Source organism: Scardinius erythrophthalmus (assembly GCF_964197995.2).
Source record: "Scardinius erythrophthalmus genome assembly, chromosome: 11".
In the NCBI taxonomy this organism is placed as follows: domain Eukaryota; kingdom Metazoa; phylum Chordata; class Actinopteri; order Cypriniformes; family Leuciscidae; genus Scardinius; species Scardinius erythrophthalmus.
In genome coordinates, this window is record NC_138231.1 from 37,549,002 (window position 1) to 37,575,108 (window position 26,107).

The 26,107-nt window shown below is 37.3% G+C and overlaps 2 protein-coding genes across 6 annotated transcripts in view; both read right to left on the bottom strand.

The window, feature by feature from the left end:
• The window catches only part of gmds (GDP-mannose 4,6-dehydratase), a 63,600-nt gene extending 58,858 nt beyond the window's left edge, over positions 1-4,742 (bottom strand). Inside the window, exon 1 of one of the 2 annotated variants that reach the window (XM_081379465.1) lies at positions 4,435-4,693. In XM_081379465.1, the coding sequence (XP_081235591.1) occupies positions 4,435-4,530 (96 nt within the window). In that variant the 5' untranslated portion in view covers positions 4,531-4,693. Of the gene's footprint in view, positions 1-4,434 lie in introns of both variants that reach the window. The other variant, XM_081379464.1, reaches the window with a different exon arrangement.
• A 1,247-nt stretch (positions 4,743-5,989) lies between these two features.
• On the bottom strand, positions 5,990-25,691 carry mylk4b (myosin light chain kinase family, member 4b). 4 transcript variants are annotated; one of them, XR_014031135.1, is made up of 15 exons: positions 14,040-15,164; positions 12,331-12,418; positions 11,804-12,125; positions 10,782-11,017; positions 10,597-10,702; positions 9,271-9,364; positions 8,852-8,961; positions 8,548-8,689; positions 8,183-8,253; positions 7,971-8,099; positions 7,731-7,883; positions 7,564-7,642; positions 7,426-7,474; positions 6,562-6,978; positions 5,990-6,311 (listed from the first exon to the last, which is right to left on the bottom strand). XR_014031135.1 is itself a non-coding variant. In XM_081379560.1 (15 exons), exons 2-14 carry the CDS (start codon positions 14,226-14,228, stop codon positions 7,430-7,432), a joined length of 1,764 nt encoding a protein of 587 aa, XP_081235686.1. In that variant the 5' UTR covers positions 14,229-14,303; positions 15,236-15,545; the 3' UTR covers positions 6,022-6,978; positions 7,426-7,429. The 4 variants fall into 4 exon arrangements, 3 of the variants coding, with proteins under 3 accessions (XP_081235685.1, XP_081235686.1, XP_081235687.1); XM_081379560.1 differs by adding an exon at positions 15,236-15,545 and having other exon boundaries at positions 6,022-6,978; positions 14,040-14,303; XM_081379559.1 differs by having other exon boundaries at positions 6,021-6,978.
• Between the last annotated feature and the right edge of the window lie 416 nt (positions 25,692-26,107).

Consider the following 26,107-nt stretch of genomic DNA (forward strand, 5'->3'; position numbering starts at 1 on the left):
GACATTATGGACAAATAGACATTTAGACATATAGACAGAAGAAAGAAAATCATACAGGTCTGGATCAACACGGGGGTGCGTAAATGATGACAGAGCTGTCATTATTGGATTAACTATCCATTTAACGGTAAAAAATTCGAGCTCCATACATAGTCTGCAAAGAATGCAAGAAAAACAGTTGGCAAGACGGCTAACAAATAAGTAAGGAGTGCCTATACGAGCTACATCACACACACTGTAAGCCAGTGTAATACAAGCTTACTGAATCATCGGTGTGCATCACACACACAAACACACAGTATTAATCAAGCAAACAAGGCCATCATGTCAGTCAGTACAAGTCTGACAGCTCAGTCTAAGCCGCTGAATCCACCTGACTGTCAAAAAGTGACACGGCCGTACCCTAAAGACATGTTTTAACCTAAAACATAAGCAACTTTCGAGGCCTCTTTCATTCTTATTCTCGTCTCCTTCTCGTTCTCCCTTTTTCCCCTCTCATACTTCCCGACCGCACATTCTAGAACTTTGGAACATTCCGCCCCGGCCATGGCATTCCGCCCCCTACTTCCTGCTGGGGTGATATAGGCAGAGTCCCAAAGACCTTTGGGAAAAAAAAGAGAAGCTCTAACAGCCATGTGTGTGCCTGTAACGTAAGTATATATGTCCGCAGAGGAAAAGATGTGCTTAAAGATGCATTTCCGTTTCCTTTTCACACCGTTCAATGGGCATTTACATACATAACATTCAATGTCTGACCACCTGAGGCTCTCTGTGCATGTGTGTGTGTGTGTGTGTGACACAAGTAGTGCCAACTGCAGCGCAGACTCATAACCCTGATAAAAAGCAGCTTATCGTCACACTGAGACTGTTGGGAAACGTTGCCTGTTTCCCGCAGATTACGTTCATAGACAGGAAACCTAGACGGACACGACATTCCAACCAGTCTGTGCATACGCACACACAGGCCTACCTTGTAACCCACCATCTCGGTTATGTCCGAATTATAAACTTAAAATCATTTTTTAATCTCTTGTTTTGAGTCAAACCACACGTATGAAACGTCTCAGAAATGCTGGCTAATTTGGAAAAACTTTCCATTGCAATCACCCTTATACAAATCTATAGCCATTTAGACCTCTGCATTAGACACAGGCTAATTGTTTGTGGCAAACTGGATGCATTTATGCTGAGAAAACCAAAATGGCAAAGGAAAGAATGAAAGCTAATCAAATAAGCCCACTTAACTTGCCCAACCAAACCAGTACATGTGTCAGTCTCTCTCTCTGTCCGTGACGTATCATCTGTGATTGTGCACGTACTTCGTGTTGATTTGCATGTGTGAAAAAAGGTCCGTGACCGCAGTAAAACAGTCTTTCTCTCTTTACCGCATCAAAGCATAATTCCAAACAAATGGCTCCGTGTTCCCTTGTGAACCACAAGTGGGCGCAACAATTTTAACATAATTAAGTGCGTACATCAAAAAGACACAAAATTGAAGTTTTCACTATTCATTTCGGTTATGGAAACTGCGTTTGACACAGGCGGTAAAGTGCGTCCAGTGAGGGTTGTCTGCTTTGTTTCTAAGCGCATGCGCATCAATAATAATACTAACAATCTAATAACCATCAACCTCGGCCTATAAAATAAAAAGGCCTAGTCGGTTGCTTAAGTCATCGAGCTTTTAGCTGATTGGTCCGTTTTCTAGTGTAGGCCTATACAACGTAAACTGGCAAAAACATTTTCAAACATGTTATGCTAAATGTTACTGTATATAAAAAACAACAACAATATATGCTAACTGGGCCAGATTTACAATGTACTATGTAATGCAGTCTAATTTTTGTTTAGAAAAACAGATTCAAGACATGTGAGAACTAAACACTATCAATAGTATTTTCTCCAAACTGCATCAGCAAAGAACATGCAGATACGCTTCAGTATGAATGATTTCTGTCATTCGAGCGCCCTCTGCTGTTCATCAAGAACACTGCAGTCTGACTGTCTGCTTGCTTCGCCCTGCCCAAGTTGACGCTTTTATTATAATGAGATGAACCAGGAACTTCCTGCTTCATTCTTTTATTGTTAAATGTTAAACACCACGTAATGCAAACATTCAAGTTATGTGAGATTTTCCGGACCGCATGCACCTTAACGAACGTTAAAAGCTGGTCTTTCCTGTTAATCAAAAGAGCTCAATTACAATGAACATGACGTCATGCATGACACGCAGACATATATATATATATATATATATATATATATATATACATATATATACACACACACACACACACACATACATATACATATATATATATATATATATATATATATATATACATATATATATCACAAATCACTCATCGGGAGGAAATTAGCAAGAATTGCACAAATAATGTTGAAAAAGTACAGCATGTTCTCACAGTTAATTTGAGCTTAATGTGAGGCCAAATATTCACTATAAGGTTTTCAATCTGGACTCTGGCCAGGCCAAAACATGAGCCTGATGGAATTGTTCTCAAGCCACTTTTGGTTGTCTTGGCAATTTGAAAAGGAAAAAGAAAACGATAATTGCTCTTAAGCAAGTTTTTCTGCATTATTCTCCTGTACACCAAAGCATTTCATTACTTTTAACAGTGAAGTAGCTCACCAATACCACCAGTAGCTAAAAAGGCTCCTCAGACAATGTCAACTGTCACCATCACATCAACTGACAAATGAGGGCGAGGCAGATTCAAGCTTCCTCAGAAGAATCTAGAAACCCCTTGTGTTTGCATAATAACAATGCGAGACTTCTAATGAAGTCTCATGGGAGAGGCTCTGCACACATCATCTGAAACAGGCATTTTACAATCATTTAAAATTTACAAAAGCTAACATTTCCTCATCTTTCTGTCTCCTGACCGGAGCATAATTTGACTAGAGAATGTTTGAAATCATGGGTGTAGCCTTTACTAAAAAATAAAAAATAAACGAGCGGCACTTGCCTTGTTAAATATTCAGTCTCAGAAACTTTTATGTGTTGTATTTCTTCTCAGTTTAGGAAATATACTGTTAAATATCCCAAACATTTACAAATATACTATTTTCAACCGAAATTATAGTTAGCCTATGCCCTTTTGTCTACTTCCTATTCTGAACAGTTTCAACTGTCTGAATCTGGAAAACGACAGCTTGCTACCTGCTTATGTCTTCAGTGAACCTTTAGGTATCACATATGTGTTACAGAGTTCTCTTGTTACATATTTCATTGTGTATAATGAAACATTGCGTTCATTTCATAAAGAAAAGGGCATAGGTGGGGTTAGATAAGCAACAGCCGGCATTTATGGGCCTCACATAAGACTCTCCTTTATGTACACGACAGCTGTAAACGATGCTTACCGTATGCAAATTGTCAAAACAAACATTTTCATTCCAGCCACATACAACTGGAATAAAACGTCACCAGCATTACAGACAGAACAGGGCATATTTTGTACAGACATGGGCGATACAACCTAGCACTATACACTATGTATGCACTCTACTAACTAGTGTATGAATTTTATAAGGTTATTTTCAAAAAGTCTGAAGTTGTTTTTTTAAAGTGTATTTGAAGTGCACTTTTTCTTTTTGGAATTTTCTGTGCGAACACACAACTATACTACAAAAAAATGCCATAGAATAGTGCATAAGTACACAAAAAATTGCATGCACCTACTGTAATAATAAATAAATACAAAAAGAAACAACAACTGGGAGAGTAGGCTACACATAGTAGATACTATTTTTCTAATGTTTGGGGGTGCCAAGTACATTCAGGTAACAGTGAAAAGGGCAGAGCTCTAACACATGCATAGTAATAGCTTTTAGTGCAAGTGATGTCATCTTCGTAGAAATGACACGTAGCATCAAATATTAATCTTCAGTTATGCAGTAAGAATGTCCAAGAGGCTGGCAGTAGCGCAAGTTAGTTGACAGTTTTTGTCTGTGAGTCAGGAGATGACCACGTGTGATTATGAAACTATTATTTATAATAATACAATATTAATAATAATGCAATAATAAATGTGTTATATACATGTATATATTATATATGTCCATATAAAAGTATTAAAGGTCGACAAAGATTACTATATTTATAGCAATTATGGTATTTTAGCGAAAATTATGGTTACCATGGTAAACAAAAAGTGTAAGGAGATCTAGCCTTGCAGTCAGTACGTGTTTAGGATAAAACTGTTTAATATTAGTCTGAACTGTTACTATTCTCTCTATTTTTTTCCTCTGATGAAACTGAATGATGACTGAGGGTGTCATTCAGCCTGACATGATATCTCATTTTGTTTTCCACCGAACAATTAAAGTCATAAGCGTTTGGAACAGCATAAGGTTGAGTAAATATGACAGCTTTTCATTTTTAGGTGAACTATTCGTATCCGTTCACATTACCTGACCGGTTATGCCTGTAATGATGGCCACTTTCCTCCTCGTCTTGCTGCCTCCGTTCACATCACCACTGGCCGACGCTGCTGGACACTGAGCCATTGTCTGGAGCTGGTTTCGGTTCGGACTGAGTCTATGGGGTTTGGTTCCACTTTGCGCGATCTTTTATAACGTACTGATGCAAACCTGCATACATCCGAAACTCCAGCACTCCTTGAGAGACACATCAGGAACCTGCACTCAGCAGCCAATCACAGACCAGAGCGCCAGTGACGTACGCACCACAGAATAAAGAGGAGACAAATCTTAGGCTTAGGGCGTACATGCATCACAGCGTCCTCTAAAGGACTCGATGTTCAGGAGGAACAACTTTTTACTTAATCTCTTCATTATAATTATTATAATAATAACAACACGATAAAAAATATTATATATATATATATATATATATATATATATATATATATATATATATATATATATATATATATATATATATATATATTATATGCAATATAAATAAAAATAAATAATAAATAGATTTTTCCTAGGCCTAAATCACTGCTAAAAAAAATAGCCTAACCACACATCAGGAGCAGTGAGTTGTGAATACACACACACATCCGGTGCAGTGGGGGTTAGGCGCCTTGCTCAAGAGCACCGTTTCCAGTATGCACGACTGCCCCCCATGCAAACTAAAAGAAGACGAAGGAATAAGCGAAACAATCAAATGTTTTTTTTTTTATATATATATATTTAGTTTAATTTAGATATTTAAAGTTCTAAGGCACATACACCACATAAGGCACTTACAACAATATACAAGAACTAATATACTAAATAATATTAATATAGTATTGAAATGTTTGAATTTTTCCTGCTAGTTTATGAGTATTATATTTCAGCCTTCCTTAATCCAGTCCTCAAATATACAGAAAGAGAAATCAAACATAAATAACAAAAAAAAAAAAAAAAAAAATCGTTTCTCACTTATGATTAAAATTTAAACTTTCTCAAAAACATCAAAAAGTGATACTTGGGGTTTTCAGCTTTCACTCATAATGCTAGTGTTATCTAAAACATTACTTTGTTAGCTATCAGCTGACGTACAGTAAAGTATATTCACTATATTGTGAAAGCTTTTCAAGTAAACATCAGAAAGGGTGATCAACGCAAAACATTGTCTTCATATGTAGAACCACACACAAACATTGGTAGGAAGTGTTCTGTTTTTTTTTTTTTCATTTGCCTTCATGGAAGGTGAGATGTTTACTACAAAGAGAGGGAGTGAGCCAGTCTTGGATCCAGTGTCCCAGTCTCAAATTTCAAGCTTAAAAAAAAAACAATACAATAAAGTCTGATATCAGCAGCTTGAGGCATTAGCTAAGCATTTAAAGCTCATGGGATTCTGAACAATTCGGTTTGTACAATACATTTGCCCTAGAGGAAACCCTCTAAATGATATTATAGAATAAAATGTGGTAAGTGAGAGGTGCATTTGGGGCATGGCTATTTGTATCAGATAACAGTAGGTACAAGCACACAGAAAAACTCCAAACTTTGTCACTTAGACCTCCTGAAAGGCAGAAAATCAGAAAAGACATAACGTTTAATTTGCAGGATTACATTAAGGTATCTAGGCTTTCAAGTGTAAAATACAGTACGGTATTTCCTGTGCGAATATCAGTCAAAACAAAACTCCAATGCCCTCACAAATATCACGTGATTGAAATGTTACCATAAACCTGTGACATACAGAATATTACCATGATAAGACTCAGTACATTTGTGCATATAGAGTATGGATGAAGATTTCCCAATATTAACCAACTGGGGAACCGCAGAACCATACGTCATAGCAGTGTGAGGATGACAGCGCCAGCCTAACAGTCTGATGCCGGAAGTGGGCGGGGTAAAAGCATCTAAGGGGTGGAGATGGGTAGGTTTAGGGGTGGGTTTAGGGGTTAGGGGGTGGAGATGGGTAGGTTTAGGGGTGGGTTTAGGGGTTAGGGGGTGGAGATGGATAGGTTTAGGTATGGTATATGTCAGGTGGATATGTATGGTATCCACTTCCGGCACCAGACTGTTAGGCTGGCGCTGTCGTCCTCACACTGCTATGATGTATGGTTCTGCGGTTCTGCAGTCAGACCTATCTCAGATTTCTATTTTGCACTTTTAGCCATAAAAATCCTTCTTCCAGTCCTGTCCTATTATAAAGTGCACATGCGAGACCAAATCACTGTAGTATTAACTATCTGTAGTCATTTTTTAATAAGACAACAGCTATAACCCACTTAAACCGAGACTGGAGCACAGGGCCAGTTTGTCATGCAGCCATTAATGTTTACCATTTTACAAATGATGATTTTTGTAACTCAAGCAGAGAGCAGTATTTTTAATGTGTTTTAGTTTGAGGTTGAGGTAAGCAGGTAACATTCATGTACAGTACAGTATGTGACTGTAATATTAAACAGATGTTGTGTAGTTGTTCAGGTACAACAGTATTGGTCCAGTTTGTCACCACGGCACAAGGAGAGCCAATGATCACTTCTGCAAAACACATGAAAATGAATGTTATCCCCAAGAAAAGGTAATCATATTAGACAGTCAATGACACACAAAGTGCAATCAACTGAGTTTTATCGTTTATTGTTATCGGCTAATTGTTCAAGTCACAATGAAAGGGAAGGGACTTGGTTACATCCATCGGTTGTTGATTGGATTTTAAGATGCGTTGTGCTCAAAAGTTGATGCAGATAAATGTGGGTTTGCAAAGGTGAGTTTAAGCAGACTAAATGCTTGTAAAATTCCTGCATACGTCACCAGAAGTCGTTTTTACCAGAAGGTCCAGTATTGACATTTTGATTAAACATTACAAGGTCAAATCATTTTTTGAAAAGTTTTATTAAATGGATGCACGGATGTACTGGTCTCAATAAGATCTATATAATGCATTTAGAAAACAGATGGAGTGAATTTTTTATTTCATTCTCTTACCTGTTTAGCCCTCTGGAGGAGGGGCATGTGAAGAGTGACATTTGTTTTTCTGTGAGAGATACACATTCATTAATTATCTTAATTTGCATTAATTCACTTATGCACTAATTTAGCCAAAAACTCAAGGCTGTTATTAACCTGATGGTGAAGACGGAAGTGAAGCGCTCTGTCTGAAAGCCATGGGTGTTTCAGGGACTGGGATGCACTCATTCTCCAACTGCATGAAAAAAGAAATATGCATACTGGTAACTGGTATAAAAGTCAGATTTTTGTCAGATTAAGCCAATTTCTGGGGACACACAAACCTTTTGCTCTTCACAAGCAGGCGTGTGATAAAGTCTTTGGCCTCCTCGGAGATGTCGGCAAACTCTGCCTCTTCAAAACTCCACTGACATGCCAGGATATTATTCAGCGTCTCATTATCATCTTCACCCAGGAACGGAGACAAGCCACTGAGCCTAGAAACACAAACATAAGTCTTAAGTACGTTTTCACAAAACTTCCTCCTTTTGTATAATTCATTGATGTCTATGGTACAGACTCACAGCATGTAAGTGATGACACCTAAACTCCACATATCGGTTGGGAATGAGACAAATTCATAGTTGATGACTTCAGGAGCCAGGAACTCAGGAGTACCAAAGTTCACCCTCAACTTTTCCCTGGGTTTATATCTGAAAGGAAGATCGGTGTGAGAAAAACAGTAGATTCATGAAGGCACAAATGAAGAGACACAGACACAGATACAAATACTTACCTCCTTGCAAGCCCGAAATCGATTATCTTGACCTTGTTTGTTTCTCGACTGACACAGAGAATGTTTTCAGGCTATTGGAACAGTAAAATGTATTCAGACTTCACTGTAAAAAGTGAACAGTTGGATCAACTTAAAAAAATTACTTCAATTGGTAACACCTAAAGAAATTAAGTTTTCTCAACTTAAATTATCACGTTTTATCGTGAAAAATGTGATAATTTAAGTTGAGAAAACTTAATTTCTTTAGGTGTTACCAATTGAAGTAATTTTTTTAAGTTGATCCAACTGTTCACTTTTTACAGTGTTCTTGTTGTTCTTATGCAGCTGTTTTAATTGCATATTATTTAAAATAATGTATTTGGTACCTTTAGGTCAAGGTGTAAAATGTACATCTTGTGCATATACTGAAGCCCTTCACTGATTTGCCTGATGAACAGCACTGTGTCCAACTCGGTCAGCTTATAGTTCTCATCTATGATCCGGTCGAACAGCTCTCCACCATCAACACTAGGCGGTACACAAGGCACACAATACATGTTAGCAGCACATTCTGTGATTCAAGTCAAAGTTCATTCTGTGATTCACATTCGAGTGATAGAGAAAGCATGAATGAGATTTAGTTAGTGAGAGAGAGACAGAGATGTATGTGTGTTTGTGGATGTAACTTACTACTCCATCACTAGAATGATTTCATGTCGAGATTCAAAGGCAGCGTAGAGCTGGATCAAATTGGCGTGATTCAACTGGTTCATCACTTCAATCTCACATTTTACTACCTCCTGACAACACAAACATGTCAAATCTGTGATTCATTGCTTCACAGTTATAAGCAGCGGTTCTCACTCTTGTTCATGGACCAGTGTTGTTAACTGTTGTTAACTAAATCTAAAACTATTCAAAAAAAATTCTGTTAATTGAAATAATGCTGAAATAACATAAATGACTGACTCCACCAGCACACAGTGTCATTATATCACCACGTGGTCCCTAAGTTGTTTGGCTAATTAAAACTAAAACTTAACTGAGAAATCAGAACCACCACCTTAAAGTCATAGTACTGATGTCTTAAAATGGACACAGGCATTTACCTTCTCTTTCTGACTCCTGGCTTTGATGATCTTGGCTGCTAATATGAGGCCAGAAGATTTTTCTTCACATTTGTGCACCATCCCAAAGCGTCCTCTATTCCAAATTAAAATAAGACAATAAAATCAAAAATCAAAAACACACATATTTAATTCACAATTTAAAGTCTAAATTCCCACATTTTTTGTAAGGCCGCAGAGGATATTCCCTAAATCTCCTTTCTCTAGCTATTCACTTTCACCAAGGTCTAAAAATATGTTGCACGTTGTAAGACTGGAAAAACTGTTTGGCGGATGACAGAAAGTCTGGACTGAGAAACTACTCCTCGAGGAAACAAAGGACTCTCCTGAGAATTAACATTTGAACACTCTCTTGCATAAGTAACAACGCCATCCGAGACGCACAACACTGAGCAGTTCATGCCTCACCCTTACAATCTCCTCATCACCCATTTCTTCACTCCTAATGCTGGGATAACCTGAAATTCACCCAAAAATCTATATGGTTTAATGTGAACAATTATCATACAAGACTATGCATGTTTGGTATCATTTGAAATGTCTCGGTGGCTCAGCGACTGGTACATTGGTCTCATCCCTACAGAGGTAAACCAAAAAGCTAATAAAGGTTTTAAGAGTTTAGAGATATCTTCCTTGCAGAGGAGGGTGGGTCTTTCATGCTAATGCCACCCAGTCCTCAAAAGGTGTAAACTCTGGAGACTGTGATTGATGCAAATTCCCATTGTTAGCACATGTTTCCATGTGAAAGAGGTTTCTGTCTTGGGCTGATTATTTAAAGAGATGTTTCAAGAGGCTCAGCGTGATTTGTACTGAGATCAGCCTGTAATACTGAATGTCATAAACTTTCACATGTCTTTTCATCTTTCGTTAAAAGGCTCAAAAGTGACCTCAATGCGACATAGATTTCCTAATGAACGGGTAAAATATAAAGTAAAGAGTTAAATAGAATAATCAAATGTGTAGCTAAACTATTATATAAATTACCAATAACCAATTGGCATTCCAACGAAAATTCGAGGTTGTGATAAAAAGGAGTCAGATAAAAGTTTAATTGGAACTAAATTACTTTGCCACGCAGAAACCTTCACCCGCTTATGGGGAACTGTCATTGGACCAACTAGGCAGGCCTTACAACATCTCTCTCTCTTAAAGTTTTTTAAGAACACACACACACACACGTCTGTCATTTTCATCCCCTTGTGTATCGCGTGTCCTGTAAGCTCTTAGAATGCTTAGGAATCTTATGCCATGGGTTTAATATCGCAGGCATCCTAACATGATGTAAGATTAATATCTTCTGTAACTCACCCCCCGAGAACTTCCTCTTTATTGATAGTGTAGTAGCTGGTAATCTGGTGGGTTTTGGATGTCACAAGACGGTGCTCAAATGGTGCAGGTGGGGGAGGGGAAGAATCTGTGGAAAAGATTAGAATATGTAACAAGAAAAGGGAAACATATCTACATTATTCTCAGACCTACACCAATTTTCTTACCAATGACATATTCGTCAATTTCTGACTCTGCATCTTTCCTCTCCTCTTCTGTCCCCGCCTCCGGTCTCTCTGGTCCCGCCTCTGCAGCTTCAAGTCCTGCCTCCTCTTCCTCCTTTAATTCCTTATCCTCTTCCTCTGACGCCTCCTCCACTCTGCTTTTTTTAAGGTCATCTGTCAGAGTCTCGTCAGCAACATGCCTCTTAGTGCTGAAAGTTATTTCCAGATTCTCCTCACAGCTACACAAGTGTAATATATGTATAAATTAAAAGATAATATAAATTAAAAGAGAGGTATCAAATATAAAATACATCTTATTTTAGTATATAAAAATACTTCAAAATATATTTCTTTACATAAATTAATTGTATTGAAGTTTTAAAATTTTAAATGGAATATGTTTATTTTGGAATATCTGATTTTTTTTATTTTTTTTTACTGACACTATGCTTCAAAAGTTTGGGGTCAGTAAGATTTTTATTATTCAGCAAAGGACATTTATAAAGCGTTACAAAAGTTTTTTTAATTCAAATAAATGCTGTTCTTTTGAACTTTCTATTCATCAAAGAATCTTGAAAAATATTAAGCAGTTTTAAACATTGATAATAATAAGAAATGTTTCTTGAGCGGCAAATCAGCATATTAGAATGATTTCTGAAGGATCATGTGACATTGAAGACTGAGAAATGGCTGCTAAAAATAATGCGTTGCTGTCACATTAAAAATTTTGACAATATTAAAGTAGCAAACAATTACTTTAAATTGTAATAACATTTCACAATGTTACTGTTTTTACTGTATTTTTGATCAAATAAATGCAGCCTTGCCAAGCATTAAACAAATCTTAACCCCAAGCTTTTGAATGGGTGTATGTATGTATGATTTACACTGAATCAATGTCATTTTATTTATTCTAAGCACATTATTTGCTATGTAATATTATTATTATTTTTTATTTTTTGCAGGGTTTAATACTTCTGAATACTTATTTAAAAGTCATTTACTTATATGTATTGAGGATGTACCTGTCTGGTGTGCTTTCATCAGTCTGGCCATATGAATTTGGAGCAGCTAGTTGCCTCTCCTCTGATAACCATAATGCCTCCTCTTTCTTTGACCTCTCCTCTTCCTCTTTTTTATCTTCTTTTATCGGCAATAATTCAGCAACGATTTCTTGCTCTCTTGCCTCGCCTTTCACTGCGGCCTCATCCTTTCTATCATTATAGCTGTCATCTTTTTGCTCCAGATGTGCAACTGTGCCAGCTGCTGTCTCTGTTGTGCACTGAGAAAGCTGACTGTTCTGTTGATTGAGCTTTTGCACCTCTTCAAAACCAGCCTGCACTAAGTCTGAAAAAAAGGAGGGTGCATCTTGATTGTATGCATCTTACATACAGCACAGCATATAGCACAGAGTCTTAAACATTTCTTCATTTTTATGTCAAACATTTCTTTGTTTTAAATCTGACAAAATTTCAGGTTCAAATTAGATTTTGAATTATAGATTGTCAATATGATTTCTAGTTTTTGAACCCCACTGTGTTTTTTTCCTCACCTGATGCTTCCAGTGGTTTCTTTCTCTTCTGGGTTTTTAGCCCCTTTGGGTGCACTTTAGATTTCTCCTTCCCATCCTTTTCTCTAAACTAGAGAGAGAAAGAAACAACAGGAGAGAAAGAGAGAAGAGTGACTTTACACAAGTTTAATATGGTCACAACAAGATTATCATTTATTAACACACCTTTAAAAAAAAGCACCTGCTTTCCAGCTATTCAGTGACATGTATTTTCACCCGAATGCTCTGAGCTGCTAACGTGCAATGAACCTGATATTTCTGATCACACACAATCATCTGCTATGAGTGTCCTTGAGCTGGTACTGCAAATCACTCATCATGTCATCAGTCAGTCTGTTTTATAAACGGCTCAAGCAAATGACAAGGACAATGAAACTGACAACTCATGCTCTAGAAAATCCCCTGAAACCAAATACAGAACATTTAATGTATATGCATCCAACTTAACATTTACGTCACATAAAAGATGACAAACTACACACAACATGAAAAGCAAATGTGTAAAATACTCAAGTCAAATATACGGAGAAAAAATACAAATATTTATTTTCTTGTACAAAAGTTGCTACCTTAAATTTTTAAGTACAATCAACTTGAATGCTTAAGTCATTTCAACTAACTTAAAAATGTCTTGCCTAACTTATAAAAACATTTGAAAACTGCTTAACTTATTTTGATGAGTTAAAGCAATGTAAAAACATGTGTTGTCATAACTTATTGATCATGTGCAGGTCTCCCCCATGAAGGCCTCCTTCTCTTCCCTTTACCTCTGTACAGATAAAACGTTGTCAGGATAATTCCGGTTCACGTGGCTACGCGGAAGCGTTAAAAAATTCTGTATTATAAATTTTAAGGCCATGAAGTAGTTTGTTGAGAGTTGGTTTGTAAAGAAGGACTACACACCTGTGCACATTTATATTCAAACGTGCATACACTGAATTTTTTTTTTAGAATTTACTAAAAAAAATTATCGTAAGCGGTTGCACACAATTGATTCTAGCTCATTTAAACAAATGCATTAAGTTGAACTTAATCAATTTTAGTTCACCTTAATGCATTTGTTTAAATGTAGCTAAAAACAACCACTGACGATAATTTTTTTTAGTAAATTCAACAAATAATTTTTTTCCGTGTACCTACAGTATAGGATTAGGGGACTCAGCCGACATCGACGCGTTAGAGTATAAATATTATAGGAAACTAACGTCGACTGTAGACGAGACCCAGGTGCGAAACAGACGAAATCTACCACACGTGTTGGCTAAGTTAATAACTAATGATCATTGTGATGGAAGTGAATCAATCAAAACTAACTTTAGCTGGACAATAACTTTATCCTAGAGCTGCTGTAAAGCCAAAAAAAATCTCTGTTACTTTAATTTCTATTATCACTGTAAAGCTGCTTTGAAACAATCTATATTGTTAAAAGCATTATATAAATGAAGGTGACTCGACGTAATTTTTAGTGTAGGCTACAAAAATCTTTTATGTAAGACCCTCTTTTTTGTTAACAAAATTGTGTTTTTGTGGCTTATTCAATTTTACTTTGGGATGACAATTAGAGTATTGCCAAATCATTTTAAGGTTAAGTGTGTATGAGTGTTTTCCACAGTACTTCAGGAATACGTACCTAAATGAGTGCTTTTAAACATTTTAAACACTAAATTGGTGCATAAATCATTTAAACTCACCCTGCTGCTGGGTTTTGAATGTGTGTTTTTCAAGAGATCAGCCAATCTCGAGTGTTTCAACACTTCAGCAATGAAACTGACAACCTGTTGAATGCCGCTAACCAGTCGCTCCAAAGCATCAAGTCGCTGATCCTGTTGTTCCTCCTTCTCTCGAACAGTTTCTATGACGGCACGCATGTCACACAACATCTGCTCAACGCTCCGTCCACGGGTAGCTGTTCCTTGATCTTGACCGATGGCATCCAATTGTCTTAAAGACGCTTCCTGCAAGGCGAGGAGTTTGTCCATCTTATCACTCAGATCATTGACTTGTCCTTCAATATGCACAAGAGCAGAAGATGAGGAGGATTTTGATGAAGGCTGATCAGAAAGTGGTGAAGATAGATGTTTGTTTGAAGTAGAAAGCGAAGCTCTTCTCGTCGTGGCTCTTCCGCATCGTTTCTGAGCATGAAGTGGTTTGGGGTCATAAACCCGAGCAAGAGACTTCACAAGATTAGAACTCATAATGAAACGCTTTAAAACAAATAGAAGTTTAACTTGTTCTCTTCACGTCTTCTTGACAATGCTTTCCAACCTACAGATCATTGGTTCCCCTTTTCATTCTCTCTTGTTATCCATCTGTCTGGTGTCTCTAGCTTCTAAAACCGATGCTTTTTATAGAGCTCAACGTGCTGCTGCCTATTGGCCGGTATGCGAGTGGTCAGTGTTATCATCTGGAGGAGGGTCTGCTGTGTACGATTAGAGTGTGAACCCTAGAGCCAGGTGTGAAGACACTGAAACCAGAGTGGGTGCGAGAATAGAGCTTGATGGACTCAAAGAGTGACGTATCAACACCACTGACAGAACCTTTAAATGAAGAGACTGTTAAACCAGTAGATTTCCCTTGATTGACTGACAATCAACACCTCAGATAAAGGTCTGTGTCCATATGTTACTTACGTAACCCTGATTCATTGTTCCAGGCTAGAGAACACAATGAACCGAGAGAAAGTGTTTGATTGAACAAGAGCAGGTGTGCATGGCTGAGTCTACTGAAGAACTGGGACAGAATAGCTGCCGAGACACTGAAATGCCTCAGAGGTCAATTTTCAACGTGGTTCCACTGTTTTATTGTTCGGAGAAGCTCTATAAAGATACTGAATTTGAACTACTATCCATGAGAAAAATGCTAATGAGAATACAATATGATACAGTACCTTACAGCCAGTCTTTTAAAAGGAAAGATGTGTTGCCAGAAATTCACAGAAATGCTTGCCACAATGTTAGTTTCTACAGTCGTGCAATATCAGGGAATTTTAAAACTGCGATTTGAATTCCAGTGACGTAAAAAGTCATTACATATTTCATTAGTTATTTCATTTGTTCTAGTATAAATAAATGATGTATTACTTTTTCTAGATCTATTTTTAAAGTTATGTTAAGCTCAAAATATTTAACAGACCAGCAATTACTCCTTGCAAGTGTAATATTTATAAAAATGTTTTTACCCAGCTAGCAAAAAGTCGTCTATTAGACGTTGAATAGACGCAAATCTTCAACGTCTAATTACGACGTTTCAACGTTGAAAACAGGTCGATCTTTAACGTCTTGATGGAATATAACTCTTTACATTTATTTGAGATAATAATGAACATGGTTTGGTAGTTTGTTTTTTTCTGTTATTTTAGCATGTATAACAGACTTATCCTGTCTTAGATTATCAGTTGAAAACATGTGGTATCCTAGATCATCAGTTGAAAACACATAGTCAAACAGTCCGGCCGAAACTACTTACTTGAAGTCACGTCGTAAACCAGTCCAAGGCGGACCGACTTATTTTCAACCATATTTCAACGTTGAAAGATGGTAATTGTTTCCTGGGTAGCCTTTATTCAGAAATCATCAAAAACTGGGAAAGTCATGGAAATTTCTACAATGAATATAAATATTTCTATAGTTACATTCAGCTCAAAATATTTCCTTGGCTACAAATGATTCTTCGCAAATGTAATATCTGAAAACAATCTGAGGAGTGTGTGATAATAAAGCTTAACTTGAATTTAAACAGGAATTTTCCTTTTAAATCATTCCACCACCCCTCCAGCTCACATAACCTATGCAAGACCTTTTCCGCAATCTTTCAAACTGTCAGCAGTGAACTGGCCTAGTTTCTAAGCTTTTCACAACACCTTCCTATAGCAATATAGAAGAATCTGACATCCAATATCCATTCTTTAGTCTTTTGGAATATGAATTTAATAAAGAATCAGCTAAATTCCCAGATTCACACAAGTAAGAGAAGGACAGTAAGCGGAGACAATCCTCAAACACACACAAACAGGTGCAACAGTATACTTTTACCATACACAGACAGATATAGTCCCGCTAAATGGTCTTTTCACACGCTACACTGAAACCCGATAGCTTGTATATATTAAAAAAACAGCCACGCGGAGGGACCGATAACATTTAATACAATAATCTTATTTTAGCCTGGATCGTTATGCGTCACGCTGTGTGTGATAGGCCACCTCATTACAAGCAAGCAGTTGATTGCTTGGAGCAGTAATGGTTTGTTTACTGATTGGCTGATGTATTAATAGCCGCTGAACATTCAGTAATCTTGGGAGGATTGGTGGCACCTTTGGAATGGGAACTTGATAATGTGAAGTGAGCTCCACCATTCTGACAACAAGAGCTTATAAAAAGAGACTAAGTGCTCACATTCCTTTGTGTGTTGGGGTGTTTTTATGTACATGCCTGACTGTGTGTATTTGTGATTTAATTACAGATTGCAAAACCATCTAGACTGGATGTGTCATTTATGAATGTTTATATCGGAATGCGTTTTGCTATAGAGATGCATTTCATTGCATAAAACTCAAGGGTTCAGTCAACGAGGGCAGAGAGACAGTCACTTACTCTCTAAAGGCACGAAAGCTTTTCCAAAAATATAAAAGTCAAAGGTTTGAAATATTTTTTTTTTATGTTTTTGAAAGAAGTATATGTTCAATAAGGCTGCATTTCTTTGATTAAATATACAGTAAAAACATGAATATTGTGAAATGTTATAACAATTTAAAATAACTGTTTTCAGCATCATTACTCCAGTCTTTTATTTGAAAAATAAATATTTCTTAACATTATGTCTTTACTGTCACTTTTGATCAATTGAATGCATCTTTGCTGAATAAAAGTATTATTTATTTATATTTTATTTAGTAATTTAATTTAAACCTTCCTTATCCAAAACTTTTGAATGGTAATGTATCAGTGTTTGCGGCTCAATATTTTTGTGGAAACTGTGTTCAACACTGATAATAATAAGAAATATTTCTTGAGCACCAAATCAACTTATCAGAATGATTTCTGAAAGATCATGAGACACATGAATTCAGCTTTACCACCACAGGAATACATTATATTTTCAAAAGTTCTATTTAAATTCTAATTATATTATACAATATTACTGTTTTTACTGTATTTTTGATCAAATAAATCCAGCCTTGGTATGGTGAGCAATGAGCATATGAGACTTCTTTCAAATATATATATATATATATATTAAAAAAAAATCTTAATATTCCAAACTTTTGACCAGTAGTGTATAGCACTCATGTTGGAAAGAGGCTGATAAATAAACATAGAAAGTTAACAAGATGGAATAGAATGTAATAGCATTGCATGTGTTACATAATGGTGGAATATGATATGACGGCCCTGAAGAGATGATCACAAGATGGGCACAGAGCTGGGGATTATATAGCATGTAGAATATGTGTAGAATGACAAACAGAGGACACACAGAGAGACATAATTTGTACTTCAGCAGCTGCAGACTGATTGTATAAACAAAATGACATAAAATGTGACTCTGACAGTCACAGCAGATGTCACATAACTTCAGTGCTGCAAAAAATGGTGTTAAGACATCAGAGAAACACATTCAGATCTTTAAAAACAAATTTTCATATAAAATGAGAAGTGGATTTTTCACACCCTGACAAATTTGTAATCAAATTTTGAGGTTAATGAAAAGAAAACACTGTATTTTTTTAATTATATTTTAACTCAAGTGTATGTTAAAAACAAAACAAATCCTTCAGGTTTAATAATAAGATTATTAGCAAAAGGTTTATTGTATGCACATTTTTGTCAGTAAATTGTAAATAAAAATAAATAAATATTTGAGTCAGTTACATTTCTTATAGATTTTAAATCTTAAATTTAGAAGTTTTTGACAGTTGATCTGATGCACCACAAGGGGGCAGAGACTATATAACATACTGTATGCCAGAAATCTACTTTGTGGGAACTTAATAGAAACATCAAGGATGCATATTAAATGAAATTGTAAAAAAAAAAAAAATTAAGTAACTTTATATCAGCACAGTGTTTTTCTGTCCTTGTGAGACAAGCCTGCCCAAGAAAAAAACAGTCTGAAGGTGATGACAGCCCATAAAGTCAGACTGCTGCTGAATACCTCTTTAACTACCTGAAGAGACTGAGTGTCAATCACCTCTTTAATGCCTCAAAACTAATCCCCTTATAAATGTGTTAGATGTGTCAGGATGGCTCAAGCATGTGGACATGTGTGCACTGGCCAGAGAATGTGCATACGCGAGTGTGAGAGAGAACAAATGTACAGGTGCACCAGTAACGGTACACCAACACTGCACACCATTCTACAAACTGTAAGCAGAAAGGTTTAAAACTGATTTGTGTGTGCATTATGTGCACATGTATGTATCCACAAGAGTGTGTTACTAGGTCTCATTGTCAATGTATGCATATATATAGAAGAGCATGCACAGGAGGCTATTTCAGGGTGGGAGGTAACAAAATGCCCCCCATCCCCTGAGGGATTCCATCCTCGCTCTCCTCCCTCCCTTTCCCTTCAAACCTGCCATCCCAGGAAGGTCACTGAGTAGTACCCCCTCCCCGTGTTCTCTCAGTATATGTGCTTGGCACTGCCTGAGTGTGTGCACCTTGACGTGAGGGAGTCCCAGGGAAACACTGATGAACTCACTTCAGGTGATGACAACTATCTATTAAAGGGATAGTTCACCCAAAAATGAAAAGTAAGTAAATAATGACAGAATTTTCATTTTTGGGTGAACTCATCCAAAACCCCCTCCTGACTCCATTTCATGACTAATTTTCTTCAATTCTGCTACAAAATAGGATAATAATATTGAGAATGTAAAATGTGTACCTTGAAATGCAATGTAAGTCGCTTTGGATAAAAGTGTCTGCCAAATGCATAAATGTAAATGTAGAATGCACTGCATCTAAATATCTTTAAAGATAGGCCTACTAAGATTTTTATTTTTAGAAGCAAAACTGCTTAAACATTAAGTTTTATTATGTTTAGTTATCATATATTCACTTATTTGTCAGTTGGCAATAGTTTAATTTTCTAAAGTGTTAAAGGCACGTTCACACCATGAGCGATAACTAAAGCTTGTGCTGCAGTTTTGTCATCTACCAAGCTCTTAAAGCAGAATGGATTCTGATTGGCTGTCAATGTTTTTATTACTCATCAGCAGGAAAAACGCTCTGAATGTGATTTGAACGATATTGTATCTCTGTGCCGTTATCGTTATAATTATGTGGACTCCACTATTCTTTTATATTTAGAATGATTTTTATAATTATCGTCATTGGTGTGAATGAGCCTTAATGCTTAAAAAAATGCCAGAGGGCTAAGAAAACTTAATTCAAGAAATGGAATGATGACATATTACATACAAAAAAAAAAAACATTGATTAATATAACATGCAACTAAACCATGGCCAGTATTAACATCAGATGGACAGCTAATAACTAAAAGTAATACTTGGTTCCCTTTCGATACGGTTCGCTCGCATTGCGTTTATGTTTTGACGCAGATGGGGAAAACTCAGTTTTTCTCAGAATACTGAAGCCTGATTGGTTCACATCTGTGCACCTGAACAGTCCGATTTTTTTCTCCTTCAGCATGAAGATCATCTCCTCGCTGACTCCAAAGATGACAACACAGAAGCCTCTCTACTCGCCGTCAAAGCAAGCCTCTGCAGCGGCCCAATGGCGGCTCGCAGCTGACTTTCCGGCGAAAGGACAAAAGAGCAAATTTTCTTTCTAAAAGAGCAGTGACGTTCGATGCAAAATATTTGAGCTCACAGAGTGCATCATTGGGACGCGCGCCCATGGTGAGACCAGCTGCTCGCACTGGAGAACAAGAAAGGCACTGACGGCACTGCAGCTGAGAACAGCGCTGACAACTGGACGATTTGGATCCTTTTCGGCCAGGCAGAAGTGGACCTCTTTGCATTGAAAAAAAGAAAGCCCACTGCCCGATATTCTTTTTGAGGAAAAAGGACGTATTAGCCCACAGATGGTAGCACTGCTCCCTCAGGTCATCAGCCGACAGAAACTCAGTTTTACTCATGGCACCACTCTGGCAGAACCAGCCGTGGTTCCCGGGTATAGTTCAGCTGCTGTCAGCAGCACCATGGCCAAACCCGCTAAGGAAGGACAAGACCAGGTGGTCGGATTTCTGAAGGCTGAATCCGCCTTGCCCCAACAAGGTCTCTTCCTGGGACCTGTCCGTTGTCACTGAGGACGCTCCGGGGCCCTCCGTTAGAGCCGCTCACGACAGCCGACCTTCTGCCTCTCTTTCGAAAGAGCACCCTTCTTCTGGCTCTGGCATCGGTCAAGCGAATTGGTGACCTGCTTGCTCTTTCAGTGGATGCTTCCTGCTTTGAGTGCCCAAAGACAGCAAAGTTGTCCTTAAAACAAGACAAGGCTATGTGCCCATGGTGCTTTCCACGCCCTTTAAGGCACAAGTCATTTAACTCTCTGCTCTCCCTTCCGAGGTGTACATTGAACGCTCTACAGAGCAGCTGTTCGTATGCTTCGGAGGCCGCTTTAAAGGGCTGCCAGTCATGAAGCAGAGACAGTCTCACTGGATAGTGGACGTGATAGCACTAGCTTACCAGTCATTGGACTTGTAGTGCCCTATTGGAGTTAGGGCACATTCCACCAGGGGAATGGCCTCCTCTTGGGCTTGGTCTAGTGGAATCTCTATAGCAGATATCTGTGCGGTGGCCGGCTGGTCCTCGCCGTCCACCTTTGCTAGGTTCTATGACCTTGAGGTCCCTGCCCTTCAGGCTCAGGTCTTTTCTGCCTAATCGGCCGCCACCTTCAGGGGTTTCTTTAGGAAACAGGCTTCAGTACCAAACCCGAGCCTGCCATTTTGGAGACATTCTAGGTCCTTGATTCTAGTAGTCTGCCTGGGGCCCTTGTCATCAAGTGTCATCAAGTGCCCCCAGGCTGCAGCCTGGCAAGACAGCTTCCGTTTTGAGCATTGCGTAGCTTGCCGTGCTACTGAGCATTTGCGCGAGTCGACACTAGTACTACAGTCTAAAAGTTTTGTCTCAAAATGGCGTTTAGCGCGACTTAAATAGGCAGTTGGCCCCGCCCATTTAGCGGGCTGAAAAGACACTTGTCTGTGCAAGTGCAGAGACGTGAACCAGAGACGTGAACCCTAATCAATCAGACTTCAATATTCAGAGAAAAACTGAGTTTTCCCCCTATGTGCCAAAACATCCATGCAATTCCCGTTATCTCAGGGAACCAATGTTAGTAACCAGAGCATTTTATGTCATTTTAAAGAAAAACTTAGTTTAAAGTTTTATGTTGAATGAATGCAATAACATTATAAAGGTGCTAAAAAATAATAAATTTGTGCAGAACTGTATGAGCAAATTTAAGATTTATGTATTTTGAATGACATATAAAATTACCATCCATTTGGATAACACAGTTAAAACATAAATTAATAAACGTAATGTGTTGAATATTTGTCATTCATCCATATAAAACAGGCAAGAAACAGGTAAGATATCTGCTTTAAAAAAATCATGGAATATTCTACCCATTTCATTTATGTGTTTATTTTATGTTAAAACTGTGTAATCCAAATGGATGGAAATTTTATATGCGATTTAAATACACAAATCTTAAATTTACTCCTTAATACTTTTTGAGTGCAAGATGCCAGACATATTTCTCAATATGTATATGGCCACATGCTGCCAGTGCCACCTGACACTCAACTAACAAGTTTGCAGTCTTTCACAATGCAGAGATGCCAATAAGAAACTCTCTCCCTCCTTAGACACTTCTAAATCAGACCCGAAGACAAGACTTGAGTTAAGACAGAATTTTCACATTAGCACACACTGTTCTAAACCATGGGACAGGTTATTTCAGGATTAACACCTTTTTTTGTCTTTTCTTAATATGTCAATGCTTAGTTTTACTTTATATATTTTTTACTTTTTTGTGGCAAATCTTTGATTTTTAAAATGTATTTTTGTGTTGTGAGTAAAATGATTTGAAAGGCCAGATCAGTGAGGTAGAGATTACAAAAATGTACTTTAAAAATGTTAAATTGACCACTTACTGTATATAGTACACTTTGGTGTCCCATGACTTTTTTAAGCATTAAAGGCACAAATCCCACGTTTACTTTAGATTATTAGATATTAGACATTACATATGTTTATCTTAAAATATCAAAACTCAAAATGAAAATCTCAGGGGTTCTTAACTCTGGCCCTCGAGGTCCAGTTTCCTGCAGAGTTTAGCTCCAACCCTAATCAAACACACCTGAACAAGCTAAATAAGGTCGTCACGATTACTATTACAGGCTGCATTATGCTGCGTTCACACCATGTCGTAATGACCGTAGTCTCAAGATGACAACATGTGACGTTCTATTCAGAGCTGTTCACGTCCTCGGACTCGGAATATGGCAGCACTATCAATGACCAAAATGAATCTGTAGCAGTCAGATGGTACAAGTACGTCCTGAAAATGTGCCCAAACTACAGGGCTAATAATATAGCGTTTTTAGTCATTTTTGTGGATCTGTGAGAAAGGGGATCATTTTGACAACTTTGTGGACCTGTACGCAAAAAAAGAAAAGGAAAAACATTTCCATTTTTAGTACATTGTTGTTGTGTAAACGTACCCTTAGACACACTTGTGAACTTCCCTAAGTACTTCTCCTTGGCGGAATCTTCACCGCCATTTTGAAGTGCGTTGAACTTCATCAAGTGGACGAGAGATGTTTACAGACCCTTGACCCCTCTATTTTGGCAGAGGGAGCAAGTCTACTCATATCTACACTTTATACAGATTCATAGACCACAATGCAACACGATTGTGACATCACAACAGCAACTCACTGTTGCTCGCACCACAAGTGATCAAGGGCTTTGGGTTTTATTTAAACCCATTGCAAGGGTTCCGTCAGTAGTAGGCACTCATGCAACGTAAGAAATGACGTACATCTGAGTGAACAAGAAGAGGGAAGGGCATAAAAAAAGTTTTAATAAAGACTTTAATAAAAACGCAGCCCTAGAAAGTTGCAGGTAGGTGATTTTAATCACGGCTGGAGGTAAACTCTGCAGGAAAGTGGATTTAGAGGGCCCCTGAGATAGATAGTTACATTTTCAAAGAACTTGATGGGTAAAAAAGTTTATATTTTCACTCCCTTTACAAATTTTTTTCTACAAATTGTAAAAAGCAAACAACTAGCATGGCTAACAATAATAAGTCATGGTTATAATTACCTCATGTACTATGAAAGCAACACTAATGTTTGTAGTTGGGACACATGTTGTTCCAAATGCCACTTGGGTAGCAGGGCAGATAATTGAAATTACAACGGTGTCAAAAACTAACACGAGAGTACGAAGACAGTGGATCACAGTACAACTTTACTCCTTTTACATGTACTATCTTCTACATTTCACTTTTCACTCTAGGTATTAACAGTGCAGTTTGGTCATTTCATTGTGTTTCAAAATATTACTATAATAATTGTGTTTACTCAGTGGTTTATTAATTGATATATTAAGTGTGTAGCTATACTTTAAAACTCAGGTTAAGTGTCTTTTTGGGATTCTTAGGTTCATACAATGTCATGTTGTCACAAAACATATGCTTGTTTTACAAGTCTAGTGTCCTGTCCACTTGTTCTACAAGTCAGTATCAGCAAAACTGACTGCTCTGTGAAAAAGTACAAAGATAATCACTTTCAAATCAAAATTAAATTTACACATTTACATCTATATAACCCAGAGGAGTCTTTGAAATGGACACATCAATCACATTATTTTATTTAGCGTTAAGATCTATTTCTTCTGAGTATCATAGGTTCATCCATTTACGGCAGGTGTTTTCAACCACGACCCCCCAGCCAGACTCTCAGATAACCCAGGATCTCTAACCCTAACCCCCAGTCTAAAAGTCTAAAAACTAAATTTTCTGAAATACTCAATTAAATAGGGCTACATTCATAATAATGTTATTACTGCAGCACTGCATTATATAATGCTTAACAGAAAATTAGTTGGAAAATTACGTACAATTTAGTAAAAAAAATTATGTTCTATATTTCTTTACAGACATCGCACTAACTACTGTCAGGACAAGGCCCATATATATATATATATATATATATATATATATATATATATATATATATATATATATATATATATATATGTGTGTGTGTGTGTGTGTGTGTGTGTGTGTGTGTGCGCACATATATATATATATATATATATATATATATATATATATATATATATATATATATATATATATTCATATATCAGTACCAGTCAAAAGTTTGGAAACATTACTATTTTTAATGTTTTAAAGGAAATCTCTAAAGCTCATCAAGCCTGCATTTATTTGATTAAAAAAAACAAAACAAAACAAAAACAGAAAAAAACAGTAATATTGTGAAATATTATTACAATTTAAAATAATGGTTTTCTATTTTACATCAGCCATTACTCCATAGATGAAAAAGTGCTTTATAACCGCATATAAACAGCATTTTCATTTAATACAACTAACTAAGTGTGGATTACCACATAACATAATTTTTTAATGTCAGTTTTGGATATATTCATGAGTTTTACCTGAATGTTAATAGATGCACTTTCTGGAGAAGTGTCTCTTTTCCTCTTGTATGTAAATAAATTCCAAAATCGTCTCCATAGGATGGATGCAACCAAACACACACTTCCTACAATCCAGAAATCCTTATCCTGCAAGAAGTTCTCCATGGCAACTGCATTCACACCAAGCAAGCCTTCTTACAACCGTTGCTTTTTCTTTTTTAAACTCCTTAACTTTGTTTAGCGCTCTCTCTCTTTCTTTTAACGCCGGTGACCGGTCCGGTTGTTGACATCAGCTGTCAAGGCGAGCTAGGCTACAGATTACGAAAGGTGGGCTGTCACAGCGAAGGAGAGACGTGGGTAAACGGGAGAGAGAACGCTCCCCGTATGAGGAGCAAAACATCTGTCAGTCAGCGAGACGAGAGGCGGACAGGTGGAACTCTGGCTCCACGGCAACAGTTAGCAGAACTCGGTGTATCCTTTAACGTTAGACACAGCACTTAAAGTGCTCACTCACACACTCACAATGAGGCGAATTACACGTGGCCTGTATAATCTGACGCATACAGCCCATAGACAGCAGCATACTCAGCCTATCTCAGGTCCACTGATAGCCTACTTCAGAACATTTTAAAGAGAAACGGCAACTTGTCATGGGTTCTCAGCATGTGTGACTACTATAAGCAGACTAGAGATATGCGCACGTGCACGCTGACATTCAAGCACACACTCACAGCTACTCAAAAGACCAAGGCTGTGCAGTCACACTCACAAAGTGATAAGAGACATGTTGGGGGGTAAACCGTAATGGTAGCAATCTGATTTAAATAGACTGCAGTTCTTAGATTACTCCTATCTGACTTTGCTTTGCAACCTATAGGTCATCTGGCACACAGTCACAATACACAGAAATATAAAATATACACTGATATATATATGTAGGCTATATATGTATAATAAATTTCAATGTGCTGCTTGTTACTGTCCTCTGAAAACAACTCAACTTACAGCCATTATTGTCAAAATAGCTGGCAACAAAAGTGAGCACATCCTAAGTGAACATGTCAAAACTGTGTCCAAAGTGTTGTGTGAGCACCATTGTTATCTAGCACTGCCTTAATCCT

Bases quoted from the DNA above. Each gene is read 5' to 3' on its own strand.
- mylk4b (XM_081379559.1), bottom strand. From the start codon at position 14,543: ATGAGTTCTAATCTTGTGAAGTCTCTTGCTCGGGTTTATGACCCCAAA. The intron at 12,126-12,330 runs GTGAGGAAAAAA...CCTTTTTTTCAG, and splicing joins GAAACCACTGGAAGCATCAG to ACTTAGTGCAGGCTGGTTTT. The intron at 8,100-8,182 runs GTAAGTATTTGT...TCTTCCTTTCAG, and splicing joins GATTTCGGGCTTGCAAGGAG to ATATAAACCCAGGGAAAAGT.